Consider the following 25,484-nt stretch of genomic DNA (forward strand, 5'->3'; position numbering starts at 1 on the left):
TGTAGTCTCAATATTGTATCTTATTTTTAGTTAAATTCTGATTTAGAAATTGCTTCTGATAAATTCCAATGCTATTTTTAGTTCCAAAATGTTTTAGAAATGGGTTGAGATAAACAAAAGATGCAATTTCTATTGTATACAAGGTGATTTTGATCTGGTTTACAAATTTGGATTATATTTGAATTTCGAATGTAATGCTAATTTTTAGTTCCAAAGAGTTGTAGAATTGGTTAAAAATTATTTTACAGACAAGCCTTTTTCATTACTTGAGAGTTTTATTTAAAATATCGTGACAAAACAACTGCCATGAAAAATTATAAAGCAAAATGCCAAATTTATTACAATAGATCTTTAAAATTATTAATAGACCATATCAGTGGTGATTATTACCAGGCCTTGTCCTAAACTTCCTGTTGGAACTATATCAAACTAGGTTGAAATTATTGAGGATTAATATTTTACTAAGTGCTTGAAAGATTTTTTGGTGAAATTTGATAGTTAAAATGTTGTTTAAGGTCTGTAGATTATGTATTGATTGATAATTGTAGGGTAGTTGTAGAGTTTGAGTAAATTATTGAAGAGTTAGGAGTTTGAGTGAATGTGTTAGATTAGGTGTTTTACCTATGTATATCAGTTACACCTATAGCTTCTATCCTCTTCATTATTTGAAATTACAATATTTATCTAAAATCTAAAGTTTTTCTGAAATTACAGTAAATAAAAGCTATAGATGTCCTGTTATACATTAATAGGCAAGAAAACTTCTTTGAATTTCTGATTGATGCACTAGTTATAATTATGTTAGGAGTTTGATAATTTCTTAGGATTATTAGAAGGGTAGGATGATACAGTAGCCATGAATACAGGTACCTTGTTTTGCTCATTATGATAAAGTTTTAATTTTCTGTCTGTTTTCAGGATCAGTATGATACTATCAGTCATCATACACAGAGAGGACTAGATTTCACAGAGAAATTCACACATTTACTGAAAGAAAGAAGTGCAATAGAGTTGGAATATGCTGGTAAATTAAAGTGAGTAGAAACCCATATTTTCTAGACATGGCTGGTTAATTTGTACATAATCTTCACTGACCATGGTATCCTCATGCTTTCCATATTCCCTATTCAAAATTTGGAACCAAAAATCAAATGTGCAGGCCAGGATCTCAACCATCTCAATCTCTTTGCCATTGGGCAAAAACTTACTAAAGATTCTTAGATACCCAAGAAGTGCCAGTACCCATGTTGGAAACCAGGCTGCGTAGTCTAGAATTGATCTTAGTGCTAGGATGTCCTAAAAGCAGTGTTAGAAGTTAGACCCAAGGACATATCCTAGCACTAAGATTGTGTCGAGAATACGCGACCTGCATTCTATTTCATAATATTCAAAAAATAATGTGCCCCATAACAAGTTGGGCTTGTTTCCAGATATTTCTTCATACAAACAACACATCTATCTACTCTTTATTGAAGTAAACCTAATAAGATTATAACAAAATACAGTGGAGTTTTACACCCCATTATTCTTGACTAATTGAGATTATTAAATACAGACATACTAGTATGGTATATCAACATGCTTCCTCGTTGACGGAAATAACAAAGGCACTATTAGTATAAATATCTCTCTTTCTTAATCTATTACCCATACACCACCTATTTCTATATCAGGTCAGGTAATTATTATGTGACAGCATTTTACACAATATCCTGGTTTGAAAATATGTCCTGTGAAAATTGGTATGATAAATATTTTTGTAAAAGAAAGGGGGGGCCCCTGACTCAAAAAAATATGATTTTCGACTTCGCTAACCGTTGTTTTATTTTGACGATTATGTGTTGACACTTTTAAACAAATTGACACACTTATAACAAGTTTTGAACTCTTCCAGACATGCATATAAGCTTACTATTAACCAATATTATACTCAATAATATATATCTAGAACAATTCATTAATAAAATTAGGGGTGTTATTAAAGATATTTTACGGCACAGTTATTCAGGGTCTTCATTTTGCCATCCCGGAGGTACAACACATGAAACTGTACACTCATCTCTGCTGGGGGTCTGTTCAATGGAAGGATAACGATGACAGTGTAGTTTACCAGGCCAAGGTATTCCACCACGCTGCTGTGTTAACAGATTTCCACAACGTCTTTGAACTCGCTCACAAACTTCTCGGCATGGTACTACGAAGGGTACCTCACATTGCCCAGTACCACGCTTTATACAGAATGGCATAAACACTCCACATAAAAAGAATTTCAGATCTGGAGAACAGTTACTGTCTATTAGTGGTTTATATTGGGCCATTTCTACTTTCATTTCCTTGACATTACTCTGTAGAAACATGTTGGGTAGGGAACCGAATCGATATGGTATAGCTGAACACATGGGTAATCTGTTTCGTTGACAAGATACATGACGTCTTTTCTTCTTTTTCTTCTTCTTCTCTGGTAAAGGAACAATACATTTGTTGGAACTCTTGGGAAGGAATTGAGAGCAACGGAATGTTCTGGTCCATGGTAAGTTTTGTCGTCTCATCTCGGGTGAACATCTGGATTTGGCTCGTTTACAAGTCTCTTTACATGGCAGCTGAACCTGTCTTTGACCTGAATAGAAAAAAGACAGAGCATCAAAGTTGTGTTTTATTTGAAGTAGTTATTTCTGAGATTTGGATTAGATAATCAGATCTGTCACCTAGAAACACGGATTTCAGTGAAGTAGTGAAAATTTAATTTTAATTTTCATTTAAAAATGGATATAAATTGATAAATGGACACAATTATATGGGTAACAATTAGACCTACTTTAATAAAATATCTTGCTACATTTTGACAATGATTCTTCCGTCTTTATCAAGCAATTATGTAGCAAGATATTTTATTAAAGTAGGTCTAATTGTTATCTATATAATTGTGTCCAAATACTAAATCCTACTTAAAGATGAAAATAAGTAGGTTAGGGTTAGGGGTTCATCATTATTTATAGTTTCTAAGTGACTGCTTATATCTGGAAAATTTCTTGTTTAAAAGATGTATGACACCTGTAGGCAAGAAATAGCGTCTATCATGACAGACGAGATATGCAGCCATATTTACAGTCATTCTATGGATAACTCGAATTAACTATATTCACCAGCGTACAAACAAATCAAGACCTGCATTTACAAAGTTGTGTGACACTCGAAAATTGTCTAATGATGTCAAGGTATTAGACAGAATTTATAATAGTTTGATATTGTGAAAATGAAAGTTGTCTCACCTTCAATACATTTAGGTAAATACAATCCACACAGTAGAATCCTGAAGTTCTTAGAACATCCCATATCCATGAAGGGCCACCATTGTTGTAGAGCCCAGTATACGTCTGCTTGGGTTTGATGTCCGAATTGATTGGGAAGTCTAGTATGAGTATAATCTACTAAACCTTTACACATTGGAACTTCCAGAGTCTGACATGATAGTGGTCCAGTTTGACTGGATACCAAGACAGCTGATGATATCAATAATCCAATTGGAAGCAAATCTTTTATCTGTATCCAGGCCATAATTATGTTGGTCCCAATCTCAAAATGTTATAATTATAAGTCTTTTCACATAGTTTAATAAACACCTAGAGAACAGTGGCACTGATATATTCTAGAATTAACTCTAACAAGGTATGAAATGTCAATACTCTCTGACTAGTTAGGTTTATAAACCACCACACAGAAGTTTCTATATTCTACTAACTTATAAATAATGATAACAAAACACAGTTTCAACTTTCTAGCTTATTATTCCATTAAGTTTGTGTAAGAATTTCAAAATAGCATTATTAAAATCTCCTGATTTATTCCACCAAGTTTGTAACGCCTACTTACACTCTGATTTACCAAACAAAAGAATCATGGTGACAATGGTTTCAATCTGCTAGTCATATGGAATGGTTTATTTTAGATTTTGAGGGAGAATGATTATTTTCTTAGACATTGTAAATACCAAATTTAACATTTTCTTAAGTTTTCTTTTCTCATTTTTTTTAAAACTTTAAATTATTCTTTATTTCTGTTGTTAAAGAATTTCAGAAAATTGATTTTTATGACAGTTTTAGAAATTATCAACCTTCATACCCCCTGTTTTGATTTAAATGATGGTATCTTCCAATTGTTCCTGGTAACCAATTCCAGATTTTGAGGTGACCACATCTTGAGAACAAATGGTGACCTACCAGTATTAGTAAAGGTTAATATAACCTCAGACCAGACTAGTTGTTTCTAGACTCACTTTCTTGTTGATTCTATCTTCAGACTCAATTTCATTGTTGGTTATTGTCTTAAATCATGGTCCCCTTTCTGTTCTGAAGACTTGGTATAAAAACCAATAATAGTATACCACAACAGGGCAGTTACCAATAACTATATATGCTCAATACATCAATTGTAGAGTGATATAGTAACAATATGTATTTTAGGTTCTGTTTTAATATTTCTAGTTAGATATTTATTCAGATAAACTTCAGAATGCATCATTTCAAGTTTAAGTATTCAAAATTTCCTTTGCCTCCTGCATGGTTTGACCCCCACCCCTTACACCCTTGATTAACAGATAGAACAAGTGCCTGTCTTACAGGCTGTATAAATAAACGATCTCCTATAGTAAGAAATTGTAATATCTGCTGTCCTAGTCCGTATTACACATTGCTTATTGTTGACTGTCTGTATTTCAAAACAAGACTGAAGAAAAGGAATTAGAAAAATAATATTTAATTTCTGTTCTTGTGAAAGATAATCAGTGAGTATGATAAACTGTTGATGTAGATTGTGTTTTTATATCTATCTAGAAAGAAGGTGATATTAGATATATAATCCAGATGGTATATCTTCTTTCTTACATGTTATATTAACAACTACAGCATGCTGTATCTCATAGTTCTAACCAGCTACTGTGGATCAAAGTGTTGGAGGCTAGCTTGCTAACTTGAATGACCTACAGATGGGACAAGCTGGCTTATAACACAACAGTTGGAAATCTTAAAAGAAGAGGCTTATGCTGCTGTACAGGCAAAATTCCCCTCATTGCACACTATATCACATTGTCCATTTTCATTATCTCCTCAAGCACATGTTAAAACACTATTTTATTTCATTTCATTTCAATTCTAACTACCCACTGTAATAGAAATGATGGTAAATGATAAGTTACTGTCTGCTTCTAGACAACTGATATAATATATATATCACTATGTAGATAAAAACTAAGAGACAGTATGTAACTTATAATTGAGTTCAATGCATGAAAAACACCTAATTAACATTTAATATAGAATGAAAGTTCATTCAGTTGATTTCAACTATAAAATTGTTAGTTCTGGCTCTCGAAAAACGTGGATGAGACAATAGGATATAAATACATATTATGTCTCCCTACTACTGAAACATGTAGGAGATCAAATTTTGGGTGTTATTTTGCAATTTTATACTACTGTGCATAGATTTAATCAAGATCCTAAAATTATAGATGATATAACTGTCACAGGAATGTTTGGAGAGTAGGAGTTTAGTTTAAGATTTTGAGATAACACCTATAGAATACTTTCTCTCATAGTAAGAACTAGCCAAGCCTGCTGATCAGTTCTTTCTATTTTTGTTTTTAAATATTTTCTTTCACTACCCCTATATTGCAATGTGTTATATCTTATCATAACCCTTGTTATACATATTTGCAATATACAGCTCTACTTTTTTCCCATGTCAACCTCCTTGACCTGTATCAAAGATTTGAATTCAATAGAAAGACAGATGACACCAATCCTAAACACTGGAGTCTAGTGATAGTTAAATGTTATTTTGATAGTTTACTCTTATTTTCTCTCAAATAACATTCTAAATACTGCTATCAATTGATTAAATTTACAAGTAAATACTAGATTGACCTTTCAACTATTACCTCTGACCTCTTTATTCAAACTAAGCCTTTATAGACTGGACGTTTTGGTCACTCAACTGGACAAACCTGACCAAGGTTTAGATAAATAGATTAATTGGGCTGTATTTGGTTGATGAAAGGAATTTAATTAGACAGTCTTAGCAAATGTTTTATGTTGAAGAAAAAGGTGAAAAGTGTAGATTATTTCTAAACAAATCTAGCCCAAGCCAGTTTCAAGACGAGTTACAGAGTTTTGGTATCAATTAAAACTATTGAGATTTGGTCAATGGATCAGTTATTTTGTATGAAACCATTTTTACAATGTCCAGCTATTACGAACTTCATTTTATAACTTTATAGCCACCTTTCTTGATTCATAGAAGTTTGTAAATGCAGGTATTTGATAAGATTTTATGAGTTCCGACAGAAAGTCTGTAAACAATAAGCCATAATGATAACAGTTTGTCTATCAGGGGCTCTGATTGGCTGTATTGTCTGGCATACAATCCAATGAAATTGATGCAGTCTGTGATTCAAGAATGGTGGCTATTTCAGTCAAGGTATTAGACGATATACAAGCAAGGTCAAGGTATAGGACAAAGTTTGTGATAGCTTGAAATCATGAAGATGAGTCAAGGTATAAGACAAAGTCTATAATAAGTTGACATTGATATAAAAGATGATGTGAAACAGATCTAATAAAGTTTTTAAACTGTAGAACAGTATCTTCAGTTATAAATGTAGAGAATATTTTCAGTCTAGACTTGATTTATAATATTGACTTTATTATATTTAATGAGAAATTAACATGCTACTTTAGAGCTTTTTTTTTTTAAAAAAAAATTGGGTATTAGAACTTGAAATGTAAAAGCAATGTGTGGAAGAATTAGATTTGAATGTTTTTGAAAATCTATAATTAAGGTGTAATATTTGTAGTCTAAACTGGCAGTAAAATACAACTGATATTATAATTTAAATGACTTATAGGCTGATTCAGGAACTGAAGGCGTTGTGTTTTACATTTCTTTCTTTATTAGATAACTAGGAAAATTAGAACTCTTGAAAACTATAAATACCATACTTTGAGGGTTTGTTTTGTCTAGACTGAAGGTAAATACTGCCAATATGACAATTTACAGGAATATTATTGAAAAATAAGATGGTTTTAAAACTGTGTCAGTATACAGGAACATAGTACAACATAGTACAACAAATTATAACATAATACAACACAGTATAAATAGTACAACACAGTATAAATAGTACAACAAATTATAACATAATACAACACAGTATAAATAATACAACACAGTATAAATAGTACAACAAATTATAACATAATACAACACAGTATAAATAATACAACACAGTATAAATAGTACAAAAATAACGTAATAACATAATACAAAACAGTATAAAATAGTATAACATAATAACATAGTATAACATAATACAACACAAACTAAATAGTACAACAAATTATAACATAATACTAGACAGTATAAAGTAATATAACATAATAACATAATACAACACAAACTAAATAGTACAACAAATTATAACATAATACAACACGGTATAAATAGTACAACAAATATACTAGCATTTTACAGTAATTTTATGATGAAATAAGATGGTATTAAAACTGTTTTACTGTACAGGTACATAGTACAACATAGTATAATAATTTACCATCTGGTAGACATAAGACAGGTACTTCTACCAGTCATTACTAGTAGTATAAAACATATGTTTACAGGTGTACTGAACAGTAGATCATATACCTCCCTTGTCTGTTGATATAGTATTTTACAGATTTGTTATAAAAATTTATATCTACTATCAAATCATGAAAATATTCTAAATCTTTAAAAACAGGCACATTTTGATGAAGAGTTTTCTAAGACTATTGTCACAAGCAGATATATATAGTATATAACAGGCAAATTAATATGAATCCACCAAAATAGGCCAATAAGCACAACGGTCAATCTTCAACTTACCTTGTTTTGTTCTAAATATGAACACATGGAAGAAAACTTGGAGTCGTACGTTGAAAGGCAACCAAATCTGTATCAATGTTCCTTCCATGCGAGTGACCAGGAGAGATAGGAATTTGTCCTGTTTTAGGGCGATAAATTTAGTTCATGATAGATTCTGTCTCATAGATTTACACAAGAAATCTTAAGTCTTCGTGGTAAATTATCCAAACCAGGATGTACATCACAGCTGATATCAGTTTATCAGAGAAATGGGTTTAATTCATAAATGATGCATAAAATAATAATGAATTATATTAAAATTATTATTAGGGACTTGAGATCAAGATCATGTTTTAAAAAGCGCAGTGCAAAAAAACAATATTCATTCAGATGTGATATATTTGAAATTTAAAGGGATTTTAAAGGGAATTTTAGATATCTTATTTGGTGTTGAGGTCATTTGGGTAAGACCCAATTTCAGAAACAATCTGGTACTGTAGATTTAACTTGAAATGTATAAGACATTCACCATTCTGATCTCTGTTCAAAATTTATCAGATTGGAACTTCATAGACATTCCTTTGGAATTTATGAATGAAACTTGATGCCTTGAACTCAAACAAAAAATATTAGATACGCAATTTCTAATGTTTCAACAAAAAATACCAAATTAATAGTGTTAGATGTCCGCAATTTGCACCATTGAGAAGGAATTTAAGGGTTGATGGTAAATGATAATAATAATAAAATCATACGAAGTGAAGATACAGTAGTGTATATAAAAAGTTGACTGTTAAAACCAGACTATATTACTATTGTTCAATTGCTTCCTGTATCTATCTATGTATAATATACATTATATATTTTATATATTATGTTACAATATAACTCATTTAAGTCTGACTAACATGGAAAAAGCGTCTAGTCGTTCTGGTACTCTGGTGTGCTACAGACTGTGAAGTTAAAGACCCTTGACAGTTGGAATTAAAAAAAAAAAAAAAAAACAGGCTAATGCTTCTGTCGTAGCAAAATTTCCTTCATTGAACACTGCATGGCCTTGCCTGTCTTCATTAGCGCACATGGTGTAGAAAAGTAGGACGTAAACCTCCATTCATTTCATTTCTTTTTCTTATTTAAGAAATTGCTTTAAAGCATTTGTACAGAGATTTGTTTTATGGGTATTTGGGCCAGGATAGCATTGACTTTCAACGTTCTAATTTTTAGCCAGCTGTCTGTGGTTAGCATCATCATAACAAAAACTTCTAAGAATATCTTAGGACGTTTTCAATTGTACAGTCAGTATCCCCAATACACATCAATACACAGAAACAGTTAAAAAAACCTCTCTAAATCCTGTTTAAAATCATAGAAACTAGATACTGGACATTACTGGCCTAGTCAGTTCACACAAATATTACTGGTGCATAATATCTAGAAAATAAAAACCTGAGTGTGACACTATGGCCAACAAAAAAAATCTCAAAAAAAAAATCTGTACTTGTAAATTATGGAAACTTTAACTGGCTTAATATACATGGGAAATGGATTGAACACCAATTTTTCCGTAAAAAGTGGCCTTGCTTCATAAAATCGTGAAACTCGAATCCTAAACTTGTGATAGGTTGTTAAAAACCTTTTCCTTCACACCTATTTCGATAAAAAAAGAATGTTGGTATTTGTTCTCTGTATTTATTTAGTAGTTTTAACTCTGTCTGAAAACTGTTGTTGTTTTCTTTTAACATTTTAATGATGTCAAACCAGACTACCCTAAACATCTCAGATAACTATCAGTGATACAGAATTCTAGAAAAAACAATGTCCACTGCTCTTATTATTTACTTTACCAGCTGATCAATTTTCAAGTGATTTAGGCATTTAACTGGCTGATATAGCTTCATCATGGTCTAAATGTCACTGATACTGAATTCAACAGAATGCAGACGTTCATTATTTAATTGCACCTAGAATCTACCCAGACACATCTGGCTCTACCCAAATATGGCTTTTGTCATGGTGAATATTCTAAAGAACTAGGAAATATAAATGGATGTGAGCCACCGTTTTATGTTTGGACCTATTCGTGGCGATATCCTATCCATATCACTATAGTTTACTGACATTGAGCTTTATTAGCTAGCTAGTATACAGAATAATTAGGAGACCATATCACTTTGATTTTACATCATGCTTTGTATTGTCTGCTAGCTGGTAGAATGTTATTTATACAACTGTCTCCCTTTAACACTGTTAAGAGTCTAGTTACATATTTAAAACCTCTCAGTATTATCTGTTTCAAGTGGTGAAGATGACCATTGATTAGTGTGTTTATTTAACTCATAAATATTTGGTCAGTCTTTTCAAACGGTCAGTGTCTTTAAGTGGACAGGACTGGTTGGTTGTACAAGGTGAAGTAGGTTGACAGAGTAGATAAACTAGTTGAGAAGAGTAGCAGGTCCCAAGACGGCCCCAAGGCTAAAAAAAATACGATATTTATTGTGGAAAAATTCCCCCAGCCCTCCTGAACTCCAACCCAGTTCTGCTGGTTGAGATTTAAATACTATATATATTTCTACAAGAGCAAATGTTTTATTCAAAACAAAAACAAACAGAATTGTGTTTAAAATAGATGTGAATTGTCTTTGTTATTAAGATTTATAAAGGGGGAGGGGGAATTATTATCAGGGTTGGGGCAGTGCAAGTGATTGACATATGTGAAGCAATATCATTTTAAAAAAGGAAAAGTTCATGGTTCTTATCAGACATAATAGATCAATGTTCATATAAAGAATGAAAGTTGATTTGTGAATATTATAAGGAAATACACACTGGCTCCATTATTACAGGACAAGACAAATTACCTCGCAATACGATTTCCCTTTAGATAACAAGATCTATATTCAGTCCTAAGATTTTTATAAAAAGTGAAAGTTGATACATGTAATAACTATTACCTGTAGGCTATTATTATAGCTTTATATACAATTTTACAGTATCAAGATCAAGAATCATTGATATGTTGGCGTGTAGATATCAACTTGAGTTGGATTATAGATTGACGTTTGGTTTGATATAGGTCATTTTGTAATTTTACAGTTCAATAGATCAGTAAAGATGAAGTATACACACGTGTAATATATCAAACTTCTTTTAACAAGCAGACATAATCAATAAAACATACCTGAAAGAGGTCCAATCAACCATTCTGAATCATAGAAAGATAGAAATAGATGGTTAAGCAAAGTGTCAACTGAAAGAGTAAGCACTTTCTACCAGTGGTCTAAGTTATAGATGATTAATAGATGCAATATACACTCATTTATGTTTTATTTATTTATTTTTTTTCAGAAAACTTGTAAAAAATTTTCAACCCAAGAAGAAAGATGAAGATGAGTATCAGTAAGTGAAATTTTCTGTTAAAATCTTGTCTGAATTGTTACTGAAGCTTGGGGGAAGGCTTGGTGTCAGGGGAGACAATTCTCAATGAGATATAGTATATCAATAACATTCAATTCCACTTAGTAAGTAGGCACAGCCTAACTAAAGCAAACTTAGTAGAGTCCTGTACCCACCTCTTATATTTTTGTATTCTCGTTAAATGTTGCCCATGAGTGTATTTTGACTAATTGTGGAATGTTTAAGCTTATAACAGCTAGCCAGTTTTTATGCAAAACCTAACTTTAGCAAAACTAGCAAAGACTTGGTCACATATTCTCGAAACGATCTTAGTGCTGGGATATCCGAGAATCAATGTTTATAGATAAGAGCGTTTCGAGAATACGTGGCCTACTCTGCGCTACACCCAGCTCTTGTATGTGGTTTATGTTTTTAACTATTGCCCATGAGTGTATTATGACCATTGTGAAATAGATAAATACTATCTACTATCAGAGAGAGGGAGAGAGATAACAACTGACTAGCTGTCATGATAAATAGAATGATAAATCAGGGCCTGTGTCTATATTATTATATAAATTATATCTAATTATATCTAATGACACTGATAGAATCAAGCTATTGTTGATATTGCTATAGGCTATTTACTATTTGATATACTGGACATAGGACATTATATAGTTGACCTCTATATTTTATTTACTCCCATATCTTTCAATTTAGTCTTTATTAAGAGTAGGTCTTCAAACTCCATTCATTTTATTTTAGTACTCCATTCAGACATGACTGGTAAATATAACCTAATCATCAATCTAGAGCTTTAGTCAGATATCAATGGTAAATATAACCTAATCATCAATCTAGAGCTTTAGTCAGATATCAATGGCTAAATCAGCAATCTAGAACCCTAGCCAGACATCAATGGCTAAATCAGCAATCTAGAGCCCTAGTCAGACATCAATGGCTAAATCAGCAATCTAGAACCCTAGTCAGACATCAATGGCTAAATCAGCAATCTAGAGCTTTAGTCAGATATGACTGGAAAATACCTGCAAAATCAGCAATCTAGAGCTGTAGTCAGACATCAATGGCTAAATCAGCAATATAGAGCTGTAAACAGACATCAAAGGCAAAAACTGCAAAATCAGAATTTTAGAGCTATAGTAAAATATGACTGGCAAAAACAGTGCTGAATTTTGAGCACTAGTCAGACATGACTGGTAAATACAGCAAAATCAACAGTCTAAAGCTCTAGTCAGGCATGACTGGTAAATACAGCAAAATCAACAGTCTAGAGCTTTAATCAGACATAACTGTTGATAAATACTCTCAATTCAACAACATAAAACTCTATTCAAACAAAACTTTAAATATACAGACAAATCAACACTGTTTTTATTTGACCTCAATATATTAACCTCTAATGACATCATACTGGACCTCTATATACAATAATTACCACCTAATATTTGATAATGAGTATTATAATGTTTATATTTCATGTTTATACATTTGTATATATCTGCCATATCTTTATGTGGGTGAATTTTGTCAGCATCTTCAAGGTCTGTTCATATCCCTTTGATATGTCTCCAATATTGACCCCCTGACACTGGATATTGAAAAATCTGTTTTGTTTGCATGTGATCCACTATCTTTTGTATGATCATATACCACTAAAACCCCGGTACCCAAACTGGGGTGTCAGGGGTGTGGCCAACTGGTGTAGGAGAAGAATTTATTATGAATTGAGAGAGCACCTCACATCATCATATGCTGGAAATGTGGATGAAACAAATTTTTGTGGGTGTGAAAGGTCCAGGTGATTACTCCAGGGTCGTGAAGGCTGAAAAAGGTTGGGACCAGGGCACTAAAAGTTCATTCATCTTGCTCTCCTCTTAATTATGAGACTTTTGCTGTTGATTACATAATAACCAGCAGAATATTTGCTAAAAATTGCTTTCAGTACTCTCCACAAATATCTAATCAGTAGAAATATTCCAGTTATCATAAAACACAAGGTAAAACATGATATAAACCTAGTGTAATCAAATACAGGGTGTTTTATAAAACAAACTCAATATTGTACAAAACTTACATTAACTCCATATGTTATAAGCTTACTTAGTAATATTAAAGTATGGTAGTCTAGAAATTTTATGATATTAAAAATCAGAAAATACTAAATAAGCCTAGTTAGAATAAAATAAGATTCAAATTAAAAAAATTTGATGAAAAATGTGTGACTAAAAAGACCGTCATTTCTTCAGATGAATTTGTGTTAATGTGATTCTTGCTAATGTTACAAATACTTAATAACTAAGGTTAATACACACTATTACCAACTGAAGTAAAATTATGACTAAATTTGTTAATTTAAATATTTACTTATTTAGATATATTTTCTATATGAGATAGATATATTTAGTTATATTTCATACAATGTTCTAGATGTTTTAAGTACAGTAGCTTGTTAAGTAAAGGTTTGGTGACTTGATGAAAAACATTTTGAGGTATTTGATAGCAGACATTTGTACTTTAAACATGGTGTAAGGGTGTGTTACATACCAGACTGGCAGTACTAACTTCTGGTTACTGGTGATAGGTCTAAACAGATAAACAGCAGAATGTCTTCATAGTGCTTGTCTTGATATTAATAAACTTTTTAATGAAAAATAAGTCAGATAAACTTCTCACCCAGGATAGTCTCCTTATTTACTTGTCTTAATATCAAGTAATAAATAAACTTTTTAGTACAAATAGGTCATATAGAGCTGACCACAACATCTCTCTCTCTGGATTGTTAAAATGGAATAAAGTCTTTATTCTAGGCAGGACATGCTCGTCTTTCAGGACATTTAATCCTTCTCAGAAAGTCTACATCAGTTAGCTAACATAGTAATATATATAGACTCATTGAAAAGAATGTCCAGTCTATAAATCAACTACAAGGGAGGCTACCTAATGTTTATAACATGTTTGTTATCTGAACACATATTTGAAATATTTTAATATATATTTGATTAAACTGTTTTAAAAATAACACACTAACTATTAGTAGAGTATATCTAAATTAAGCTTTGTTTATCAAGTACCTTCTTTAAACACTTGACTAGTGTAAACAATTTATAGTGTTAGAAACATTTCTACTTCCGTTAAATTTTACCTATACTAGTGCAATGTCAAGTACTAGGGGAAGTTTTTAAAAAGGATTTTATTTCATAAGAATTTATTTTTTTTGTCAAAAATATTTTATAAAGATATAAGTTGCATTTCAAATGCCCTTATTGTAGAGTTTTTTTTTCTCTTTTTTCTGCTTTAAGTGAAGATTGACTTGGCGACTCCATTGTCCATACAGTGTACAATGAGGGAAGGAATATTTTGTGGGGACATGGAATGAAGGCTAGTCTAGGGATCTTTGAAATACACAGTCTTTGGCCTACAGAGGACCTTGGTTTTTCATAGCTTGTAAATGACAGACACTTTTCATGTCTGCACTTTGGACATGAATATCCTACACTGGGACAGGAGGAATACCATGTTGAATAATCACTGATGAGGGGAGGGGTAAACCGGGTTTAAAAATCAATTAAATTAAAGGTATTAATCCAAATATCTTGGAAGAATTATATTGAAATGTTGACTGAAATAACATGAGTCCATTATTCAGGTTCTTTAAAGTCTGGTGCTATATTCTTACTAACAGAAGGTTCAAATCAGTACAAGGTTACTTTATGATATCATATTCTGCCAGTTATTATCTGGAAAACTTATGTTATATCAGTGATAAAATACCAGTATTTCTATTGACTATATATTTCTAAAGCTGCTAGGTCAAATAATCCAAATATTTGAAATGGGTGGAGCAGAAGGGGTTTAAATATGAAGGAACTTATCAAAAATTAGGTACTGTATGTCAATCCCTTGCCAGGTGTGTTTCAATGATTTATTTCTCATCCTCTTATCAAAAGGTAGAATGCATTTTCACAACAGTCACTAGTCATTAAGTAACTTCTGATGAAGGGCACTTTAGTAGTTGAGTTACATGCTTGTTACCATCATAGCTTTCCTGCTACCATTAGGTCTGAGGGGCTGATATATAGGCTATTAACCTGTAGACTTGTGCAGGTTAGTGACAATTAGACATTGAAAAAGAAACAGGACCAGTTGTCCTCAACACATTGTATTTCTGAATTCCGTTTCAATTCTGATGAGGAAATCCAAAACATCGATAGCCTCATAATTGACCCAGAGCATGTTAAAGTGTGTAGAAAACGTCAGAAATAGTGCAATGATGACCATTGTCGCCACTGATGGTAGGTAGGAGCACCACCAGATCTCTGATGGACAACCTAACTGAAACCTTAAATATGAACAGGGTCGCCCTGTGTAAGGAAACAACATGCTCTCATAGGTTTCAACAAGAAATGCAACTGTTTAAGGATTTTTTCTCGCGTTTTCTTCATATTTGCTGACATGCATTTCTAGTCAAGGTAAAATTGCAAATGGTCGCGGTCTGTTGTGATGAATCAATATTATTATTTGATTTATAAATATGTCGGAATGAAGTTGTTTTATAAATATAATGAATGAAGTTGTTTTATAAATATAATGAATGAAGTTGTTTTATAAATATGTCGGAATGAAGTTGTTTTATAAATATGTCGGAATGAAGTTGTTTTATAAATATAATGAATGAAGTTGTTTTATAAATATAATGAATGAAGATGTTTTATAAATATAATGAATGAAGTTGTTTTATAAATATAGTCGGAATGAAGTTGTTTTATAAATATAATGAATGAAGTTGTTTTATAAATATAATGAATGAAGTTGTTTTATAAATATAATGAATGAAGTTGTTTTATAAATATAATGAATGAAGTCAATGATATTTGTTATAAAGTAATAATATGGCATGGTTCCAATCAATGACAGTTTTATTATATTATTATATTGTAAGAATGTTCATACCAGTCCATTCATATCTCTATATGTATATTATATAATTTATAGGTTTAATATTTCTGATAAAATATCCAAATTTTACTATACTACTATCATCTGATTTCATAGTTTTAGTTAAAGAAATGCTTATGTCCAAAGTCAATATCACTAAAGCTAGGATTATTGTAATAGCTATGTCATTTGAAAACCTCCTTCAATTCCTTGAATCTTTTTTTTACCAATTGATCAATGACTGGACCTAATTTTTCATAAAATTTTCTTTATGTGGCACCAGGCAGGGTGACACCTGATATTACTTTTCATTATGAAATAATAACTCAGTATACTTCTTATTGTGAAAAGTTCATCAGCTGCTACTAATGTTTTACCAATATGTTGTTTGGATTTTGGGTTTCATTTTGCATTGTCATCGTTTGTACCTGGTTTATTTATTTCATACATCTGATATTGCTTTGGATTTGTTAATCATTTGGTTTTTCGCTTCTTCAAATAGTCTACTGTATTAATAATCCCCCACACTGAACAGTAGAGGACAGTACCTTCTATATTCCCACATAAACACTGTCTTCAATCATTTTGTTCGAAGAATAACTTTTTACTCAACCTTCAACACTGTAATTTATTGATTTGTGTTTCAGATTTTCCTCGGCGAAGGGTTTTGTAGAAATGATAAAAGAACTACATGATATCGCTAGTCAACATGAGATGATAGCAGAGAATTTACAGGGTGTTGTGATGAAAGAAATGCAAGCTTTAATTGGTGAAATTAAACAGGAACGAAAAAAGGTAGGCAACCTTGTTCTAACTCAGTAAAAAGAAGAAGCAAAATCAATGTGTCAATCAAAATCTTGTTCAAACCTCTGGCAAAATCGAGAGTAAAAGTTGTATAGAGAAGTACCGGTACCATCAGGTGTTTCGAAAAGAAAAAGCATAGTCTGCTTCACCACTACTATATTGGTGAGCATGTGGAGGGCCTTAGTATATATCAATTATCAAACGAGTGCCTTAAGATTTTCAACCATGTTTTCTTCCCTGTCAATGATGCAAATCATAGGGTCTGTCATGGACGTGTGTCTCGTTGGTCAGAAGGGAAAATATACAGATATACATACTCTTTACTCTTTGCACTTGTCTCATTAAATTCATGTGTCTATTAGAACAAATCTCTTACAGAAAAGGTTTTTACAATGAAATTCCAGCAGAGTTTTTCTTTGATTTGAATTTCTGAATTCATGTTTATGTCATTCTATACATTGAGTTAAAATAGCTTGGAGGAATAGGTTAACATTCTTGATCTTATTCCAACTTCCAACTATATAATATTAAATACAACAATTTTATCCTTTATGTATTTATTGAAAGAAATGATTTGAGACATCCCTTTTACAAAATTGAAATATTCAGACCTAGAGAGAAATATACAGATGATTAATGATCAATAGATTAGATTTATAAAAGAGTTCTTACTAATGTAAAGATATTTAGATTTAAAAAGTTCTTCAATTTTATAATTGTGGTTATTTTATAACCATTTGATTTTATCATGTTCTGTATATTTCCAGTACTAACAATTGAATTCAAATTGTTTTTAAACCATAGAAGAGTTTATCATTTACTATGTTCTGTTTATTTCCAGTATTTACAAGATGGTTCCAAGTTACAGGAACAAATACAGAGATCATATCAACAGTTAGAAAAGGTTTGTACGAACTTTGTGTTAGAGGTAACCCCTCTTGTATGACAAAGGGTTTGATTAGTACCTCAATTGTTGTTATTTGGATAAACTGCACCACGATTCCATCTGTTAATTGATAAGGGATCAGGGTTTTAAATACAATAATAAGTACTGTACTGAGCTTGTACATGTATTAATTCTGTATATCTGTTTTATTACAGGCTAAAAGTAAATATGAACGAGGTTTTAAAGAAGCTGAGAAGACAATGGATAATTATAGAAAGGCTGATGCTGATATTCATTTATCTAGAGCAGAAGTAGAAAAGGTTGGATTAGATCTTGATATAAATAGATTGAAAAAATCTTGTTAGTTTCCATAGAAATGTTGTAAAAGGATTAATTCCAGTTTTCAAAATCTGAAAATTTCTTTAACATTAATGAAATGCACATGCCATTAGGACAAAAATAATCAACAAGTTGGTAAAATGCACACACCAAAATGTTGAGTTGGAATAGGTCTCAATATCAACTATCTGTAGAACTTGACATGTATACAAAGTCATGTTATCCTGCAATTTAATAGATAACACCAAAGTATTTTAGGATATAATTTCTAATGATATTTTCTAGACAAGAATGTTAATGAATACCAAAGCTCAGTTAGCTGAAGAATGTAAAAATGAATACGCGGCCCAGTTACAGAATACTAACGCTCATCAATCTGAATTCTATAACACTCTCATGCCAGCTGTGTTTCAGGTAATACAGACAATCTCTCTCATAATTTACTTTATTTTAGGATTTTGCATTTGGTACATCCAGGTGTTTTTAGGACAGCTGATAGTCAGAGTGTTTTAGATGTGACATTGACACAGTGTGCTTATTATTGTGCCCATTCAAGATCCCTCATTTGTTGTAAATGGATAAAATAGTATGCTATGTATTGGAAAAACCAAAAGTCCCTCATTGCTCACTGCATTGCTTTCATTAGTCTAATTACCAGAGGGAATTTAGGATTTAACACACCATTCCTCTAATAATTTTCTTGAATTTTAAACAACTTTAGACTTCCAAATTTTTTAATTTTGACATTTTTTATTGATATTTTTCAGCAATTACAAGATATGGATGAAAAGCGTATCAATAAAATACGTGATTTCATCAACCAGTGTGCTGAAACAGAGGCTAGCGTTATACCTATTATTAATACTTGTATTGATGGAATGAAAAAAGCTGCTAGTTCTGTTGATGCTGCCAGTGTAAGATAATTTTGGTTTTTCAAATCAGGAATATCTGATTTTCTTTGATCTGCATTTGGTGAAAAGAGCCATTGCATTTGGTGTGGTTTCACATTAGTCTTGTAAAACATGCCTTTGCTTTTACCCTCATCAGAGTGCAGATAACGTGCCTAAAATCCATTCCCAGTTGGAAATTTGAGAAAAGTAGGCTGTCCTTCCAAAATTTCCATTATGGTAATATACCATTTTTTCACCATCTTCGTTAGACCTATCAGGTGCAAAAAATAAGAATGTAAAACTCTGTTCATATTATTTGTATAATCTAGTGCTTGTTATTAGATGATTAGATGAGGTTACTATAGAAATTCTAATATTGTTCCTATAAATATGAATGAAATATTAACAGAATAGATAGTTGATAAAGACCTTCTCTCATTGAATGTATTATTTTATTTTAGGATTCTCGGCTTGTGATAGAAAGACATAAGTCAGGATTTCAGAAACCTGAAGATATTCAGTTTGAAGATTTAAGTTTAGGGAATTCTATCGAACATTCTAATAACATTACACCCAAAAACACAATTGATAAAAATACAAAGTCAGCAACGCTCTCTGGAAAATCAAAAAAGCGAACCGGTTTGTTTGGATTATTCGGTTCTTCCAAAGTAAGTTTTTATTTGATTTATATTTTCATCTTTATTTTTCATTCCTTTAGATTTTTTTGTTCTTGTTGATAACTTGTTGACTCAGACCTAGCCTCTGATAGTTATTTTCCAATGAAGCAGTGTCAGTGCAAATCTTGGGAAAAAAATTTCACTGAAGTAATGAATTTTTCATTAGTTGATTCAAAGATAAGCTTATTCTTTGAGAAACAAAATTCTGGGCCTGGTTCTTTCAGGGAACATTCTAAACATTTCAGGACTTTAAAAAGTTGTTTTTCAAATAAAAATTCATATTCAAATTATGACCAATTTTGGAATGTAAGAATATTTTGTTATCATCTTAGTCCTTTAGTTTATGTGATAAGGAAAAAAATTATCAAAAAAATATATCTAAATCTCTTGAAAAACATGGTCTGTCATTTTGTCCATAATAACTATCAGAAACTAGATTAAAGTCAGCAAGTTTGAGACGAAATTTAAATCATGAAATAACAGTCTACCTATTTTATATTCTAGCCTGTTTCTAGCAAGGTAAACATCCATCTTTTATCAAATACAATCGTAACTTTAACAGTGTACAGAGTCCAAGGCTGGTAATAGTTTGTCAGGCAACTACTTGACACCCCTTAACTTTCTATTGAACTATTCCACACATGCATATTTTTTATCAACATCATGCTGTATCACTGTATAGTCAAACAGTTATTAATGCACACAGGGGAAAATTCAAAACTTAAACATGACTATTCCACTTTATGTTGAGGTAGTCTAGATAGTAATCAACACAATATAAGTCTGACTTGTATAGTTCTATTACTATTTATTCTACCTTATAATAAAATGGACTGTCTGCATCTTCAAATGTGTAGAAATATCTTTGCTCAACACTGTACCGGTATGTATGATTGGAAGAGTTCATATGGAAAGTTAAGGTGTTTCTTGTTGCCTGTCAAATTCTACCCTGTCTTGGTAGTAGGACAACTAGCTCTTTCTAAATGTAATTTTATTTTTATTTCTATGGTGAGGGATAACTGTAATTTAGTTTTATTTGTAGAAGGTACAGATTAGGTCTAAACACCAAGACATCAAAATATTCAGTATTGACTTTAGTTTTACTAGAGTTATGCCCCATGAAAGTGGTAAAACTTACAGTTTAGATTCCAGAATTCTTGGAAATTTACTCCCAAAAAATGAATTTATCAATGTGTCTCTTTCTAGAATCAAAGTTGGGAAATAATCTTCAAATATTCCATTTTTCAGAAATTGTATGTTTCTCTGAATGAAGTAAAAACATGTATAGTTTTTCAAACATTATGTATACTTCAATATTGAAATGAAACATATAAATTATTAATAATATATGACAATGTGCCACGATAGTTTGATGTCTTGTTGTATCAAAGTTAAGAAACAATATTTTTTTTTAGGATTTTTAATATTTATCTCTCTTTTAAAACATCTAACAAAATTACAACCATTGGCTTATTGGCTTTTAACATCATTGCTTTTTAATCAAACTTCAACACCTATTTATAATGTTTTATTATTTTCCTTTGGAAAGCAAAAAGTAAGCAAGGTAAATTCTCACTCCAAATACTTGAGAATGGCATCATGAAGTTAATTTATTCATTTATTCATTCATTCAATCATTTATTCATTCATTTGGCTTAGTTTAATTCTTTAAGACAAAGGCTAATTAAAATGTGGTAATTAACAAATTATATTTTTAATTGATCCATCAATTCCAACAGGGAAAAGTAAGAAATATATTTTATTAATAGAATTTATTATTGCTTTCTCCCAGTCTTTACTGTTTCAATATTGTTCTAGTCATATTGAGCATGCTATTTAAAATAATCTTATTGACATTGTACAGATCAACTTGATGGTTTGGTAATTTTTACGGAAACTATCAACGTTTGGCGTAAAATATTTTTATAAATGTTGGTTTTTCAAAGTTGCTCAGCCCAACAGTGTGAAATACTCTTGCTGTAAAAATGTTTTCGAAACTTTTATATGAATCTTGGACACTGATAGCATCAATTTTCACCATTCTCATTTTTAGTCAGACGTCTGTAGTTCCTGCAATTCCACTAAAACTAAGCATTGAATGATGTCATTATTGTAAAAGCTATTAATATTTTTTGGGACAGTGATGTCATATACTGCTTAACATATATATAACAACAGGAACCACAGACATCTGATGGAAATTGGAATGATGTAAATTGAAGCCATTAATGGCCCTGATATAAGATAAAACAAGTTTAGAAAACCTCTTTATTATCCCTTTGAAAGGGACCTGTCATGATGTCATCAGGGTCCATATAACTAATATGTTATTTTAGGTACTATCTAATGTCCTATACAATGTCAATAACAATATTTCTTTCATTCATTTTCTTGTAAATTTTTCATTTTTTATCATTTTATTCACCAGTCATGACATCTCAGTTTTCTTTTTAATTTCTTTTCAAACACAAAATAGAAACTCCTAGAAACTTTGATATTTTTATTTTGAAATCTTGGTGAAGTAGCTTGACTTGACACAAATCTCTGGCATGGTGCACTTTCTTCTGGCTGTATCAAAGGGTACAAGAGTCTTAGCCACCTTCCTTCGATGCATTCTATTCGATAGTATAGTCAGATATATAGATATTCATGCACTTTCAAGAACGGTTCAAAACATAACTTGAGCAGTCTATTTTGATTTGAGGTAGAACAGATAGTAATTGAGACTATACAAGCCAGATTTACATTCTGTTTATTACTACTCATACTACCTCAGAATATAATGGACTGTCTGTATGTATGTTTAGAATTGGTCCTGGAAGTAAATATCTATACTCTGGTAAACACTGTATGGATTCACAGTAAAACACTGGTCAAAGACCAATGGATATTAGTAATAGTTTACTGAAATTTCCTTGGAGAAAAATTTTGCATGATAAAAAATCTTCATCTTAGAATTGAAACACAAATCCACATCTTTATGTATCACTGGTTTTGGCATTTAGATTTTTATTTTTACTGTAATATATTCCTCTTGATATGGTGTGCGTAATTGTCTAGCACATATGATTGTTTACTCCAAATTTCACAATATTTTGTGACAAGTTTAAATTCGATACTGGAAAATTCAAAAATAATTATTCAAAAATTGCAGGAAAGAATATATTGTTTTCCCCGTGTAAAGATCTTTTAACTCGAAAAGAATTGCCAGTTGCCGGCACCAGTCAAAATAATTCTCAATAAAAACCATGAAATATTAATTGAGACTGTGGTATATTTCACCCAATAAAATTAAGTTTCTATTTTGTATATTAATATTACAAGAATGACTGTATATTGAAATATTTTTGTTTTTTTTCTCTATAAAAAGATTATAGGACTATTGGTATGTAATAATATGTATATTGGGTTATATTTAGTTCAGAATGCTCAGTGTAGTTTATTGTAATAGCATTTTTAGTTTTATTCATCTCTTGAAATTGAGTTCTGGTATAAACAATAAATAAACCAAGTACTAACGATCCGATCTTCAAAATGAAATTTGAAATCCAAACAACATATTGGCAGAACATTGGTTGCAGCTAAATTCTTTAAAATGAGGAAGTAAATCAATCATAAGTAAGTGTCCAAAATGTTTTTATAGTCATATCTATATGGTTATATCTGAATCAACAATGCCAAGAATCTTGGTTGTTGAGTATAATCTTTGGATAGTTTAAAAGTCTGTTCGGCTGTTTTTACCAATCTACAAATTTACTTTTTATTCAGTGTCAATTTAACCACAAACTAGATAAGAGCTCAATTTCTGGAGAATGAAATTTGCTGTTTTATTTTATATTTTGGTGTTGTTGTTTTAGATTTGGGTTCAGTTGTGAATGGCTTGTAGATATTTTGTAGACAATGAATATACTTTCAAAGATATTTGGTATTTAGTGTTGTATATTTCAGTCAATATATGAAACTTGATAATGCCCTTATATCAAAAAATATATAAAGAATAGAAAATGCTTTAGAGTTGCTCTGTTTATGAAGTTTTTGGTGTTTTCTGGTCCTTTCTCTGGGTTTTGGTTTTCTTTTTGAAAATTGATGGATTTCTTACAATGTTAGTTTGGGGGTTTTTCTTGCATAAAGCTGGCTTGGAGAGTTTAATCAAAGGTTATGTTTTTTGCTTTGGGTTGTGTTACTGCATTTGAATTTATTTTGAAATTTGCTGTGGGTATGTGTGAAAACTTTGACTCTGATTATCTTCAAATTGTTCTGTATTTGTACGATCTACGAGCTGGGTCTAGGGTTATTTCTCCACACATTTCCATATACATTATCTTGATCTTTGCTTAGAACATACATGAATTTTTATTTTGACCTGTATGAGTTATTTTTCATTGAAAATGGTAATTTGAAAGCCTGTTGTCACAAAGCATGTTAAACAGCATGAACTATGTAGAAAGCACCTTGTCAGGAATGATGTTACATGTTCAATACCATATGTATGTTGATTATATAGTGCACTATCTCTATTGCTGTTGTGTAGTATGTGTTGGTCCAGTAGGGGTTGGTATTAAACACCAACCACATCAACTGAGAGAATCAAACTTATTCAAAAACATACACTGGTGATGCTAAATTAATGGTGAACAGGATATTTATTTGTTATTGTGGGAAAATTTGATCAGCTGATGATCAGTGTCTGTGGGTAAACAATTCTATGATTAACTTGGTCATCTATAGGAATACCTATAATCCATGATTTTGTCTTCAGGGCCATTTTTTACTTTAGATCATTGTAGTTGATTGGATTGGTAGTTTGGTTTTGATACCAACCATGTCTGAACATTATTTTAGGCTCGTCTTTGATGCTTTTTCAAATTTTTTTGTCTGAGGTCTTGATAAGCTTCATGGGATGTAGTGTGCTAATTATTTGCTTAAACAAATGAATGTCTGAAACATTTAGAGAGAGGGCCTTCCTTTCAATGCTTGAATTTGTGATTGCTGACTAAGCCTGGATGCTACAGATATGCTTTAAGATTTTTTTTATGCATGCTGTATTTTTGCAAGAAGTTTCTATGGATTTTCAAATCTCTTACAAATTCTTTTCTGAAATCTTTTTCATTTCCTTCATTTCATTTCATGTAACTATTTCTTTGAATGGGTTCCATATTCACTCTTGAACAAAATCATTTGGTAATTAAGAAATCATAAAAAAAGGTATTTCATTGTTAGGGCATATGATTTGCCCCCACCCCCTCCCCAACCCCCCTGTCCCCTCCTTAAAGTCTAAAAACTATGATCATCATCATCATCATCATCATCATCATCATCATCATCTTCATTAATTGGAATGATTAAATTTTGATATTTTTTTCTCTTAAACAGTGTTTTCGAGGAGTAAGTTAGTCCAGATTTTACAATCACTTTGAATACTCTTCTTACGAAAACCACTGGTTCTTCATTTCACCCTAATCTATCCCCAATTTACTATTTGTTTGACTTATTACATTTTGGGCAGGAAAATTAAAAGAGGGCTTGTTTTTAATTTGGTTCACTCAATATTATGGGGCTCTTAAAATCCCAAAGGTAAATGTAGAAACCCATCCTTTTAAAGCAAGTTATTTTGGTTTATTAACATTTTGGGGCTCTGTT

The 25,484-nt window shown here is 31.3% G+C and overlaps 1 protein-coding gene across 1 annotated transcript in view; it reads left to right on the top strand.

Moving 5' to 3' along the window:
* Positions 1-918: 918 nt before the first annotated feature.
* The window catches only part of LOTGIDRAFT_136131 (hypothetical protein), a gene marked incomplete at both ends in the record, with an annotated part of 29,402 nt that continues 4,836 nt past the window's right edge, over positions 919-25,484 (top strand). The window contains 8 exons of the mRNA XM_009046591.1: positions 919-1,034; positions 11,242-11,292; positions 16,896-17,043; positions 17,894-17,956; positions 18,154-18,258; positions 18,563-18,691; positions 19,045-19,191; positions 19,629-19,835. Of these exons, the coding sequence (XP_009044839.1) occupies positions 919-1,034; positions 11,242-11,292; positions 16,896-17,043; positions 17,894-17,956; positions 18,154-18,258; positions 18,563-18,691; positions 19,045-19,191; positions 19,629-19,835 (966 nt within the window). The remainder of the gene's footprint in view (positions 1,035-11,241; positions 11,293-16,895; positions 17,044-17,893; positions 17,957-18,153; positions 18,259-18,562; positions 18,692-19,044; positions 19,192-19,628; positions 19,836-25,484) is intronic.

Source organism: Lottia gigantea (assembly GCF_000327385.1).
Source record: "Lottia gigantea unplaced genomic scaffold LOTGIsca_103, whole genome shotgun sequence".
Taxonomy (NCBI): domain Eukaryota; kingdom Metazoa; phylum Mollusca; class Gastropoda; family Lottiidae; genus Lottia; species Lottia gigantea.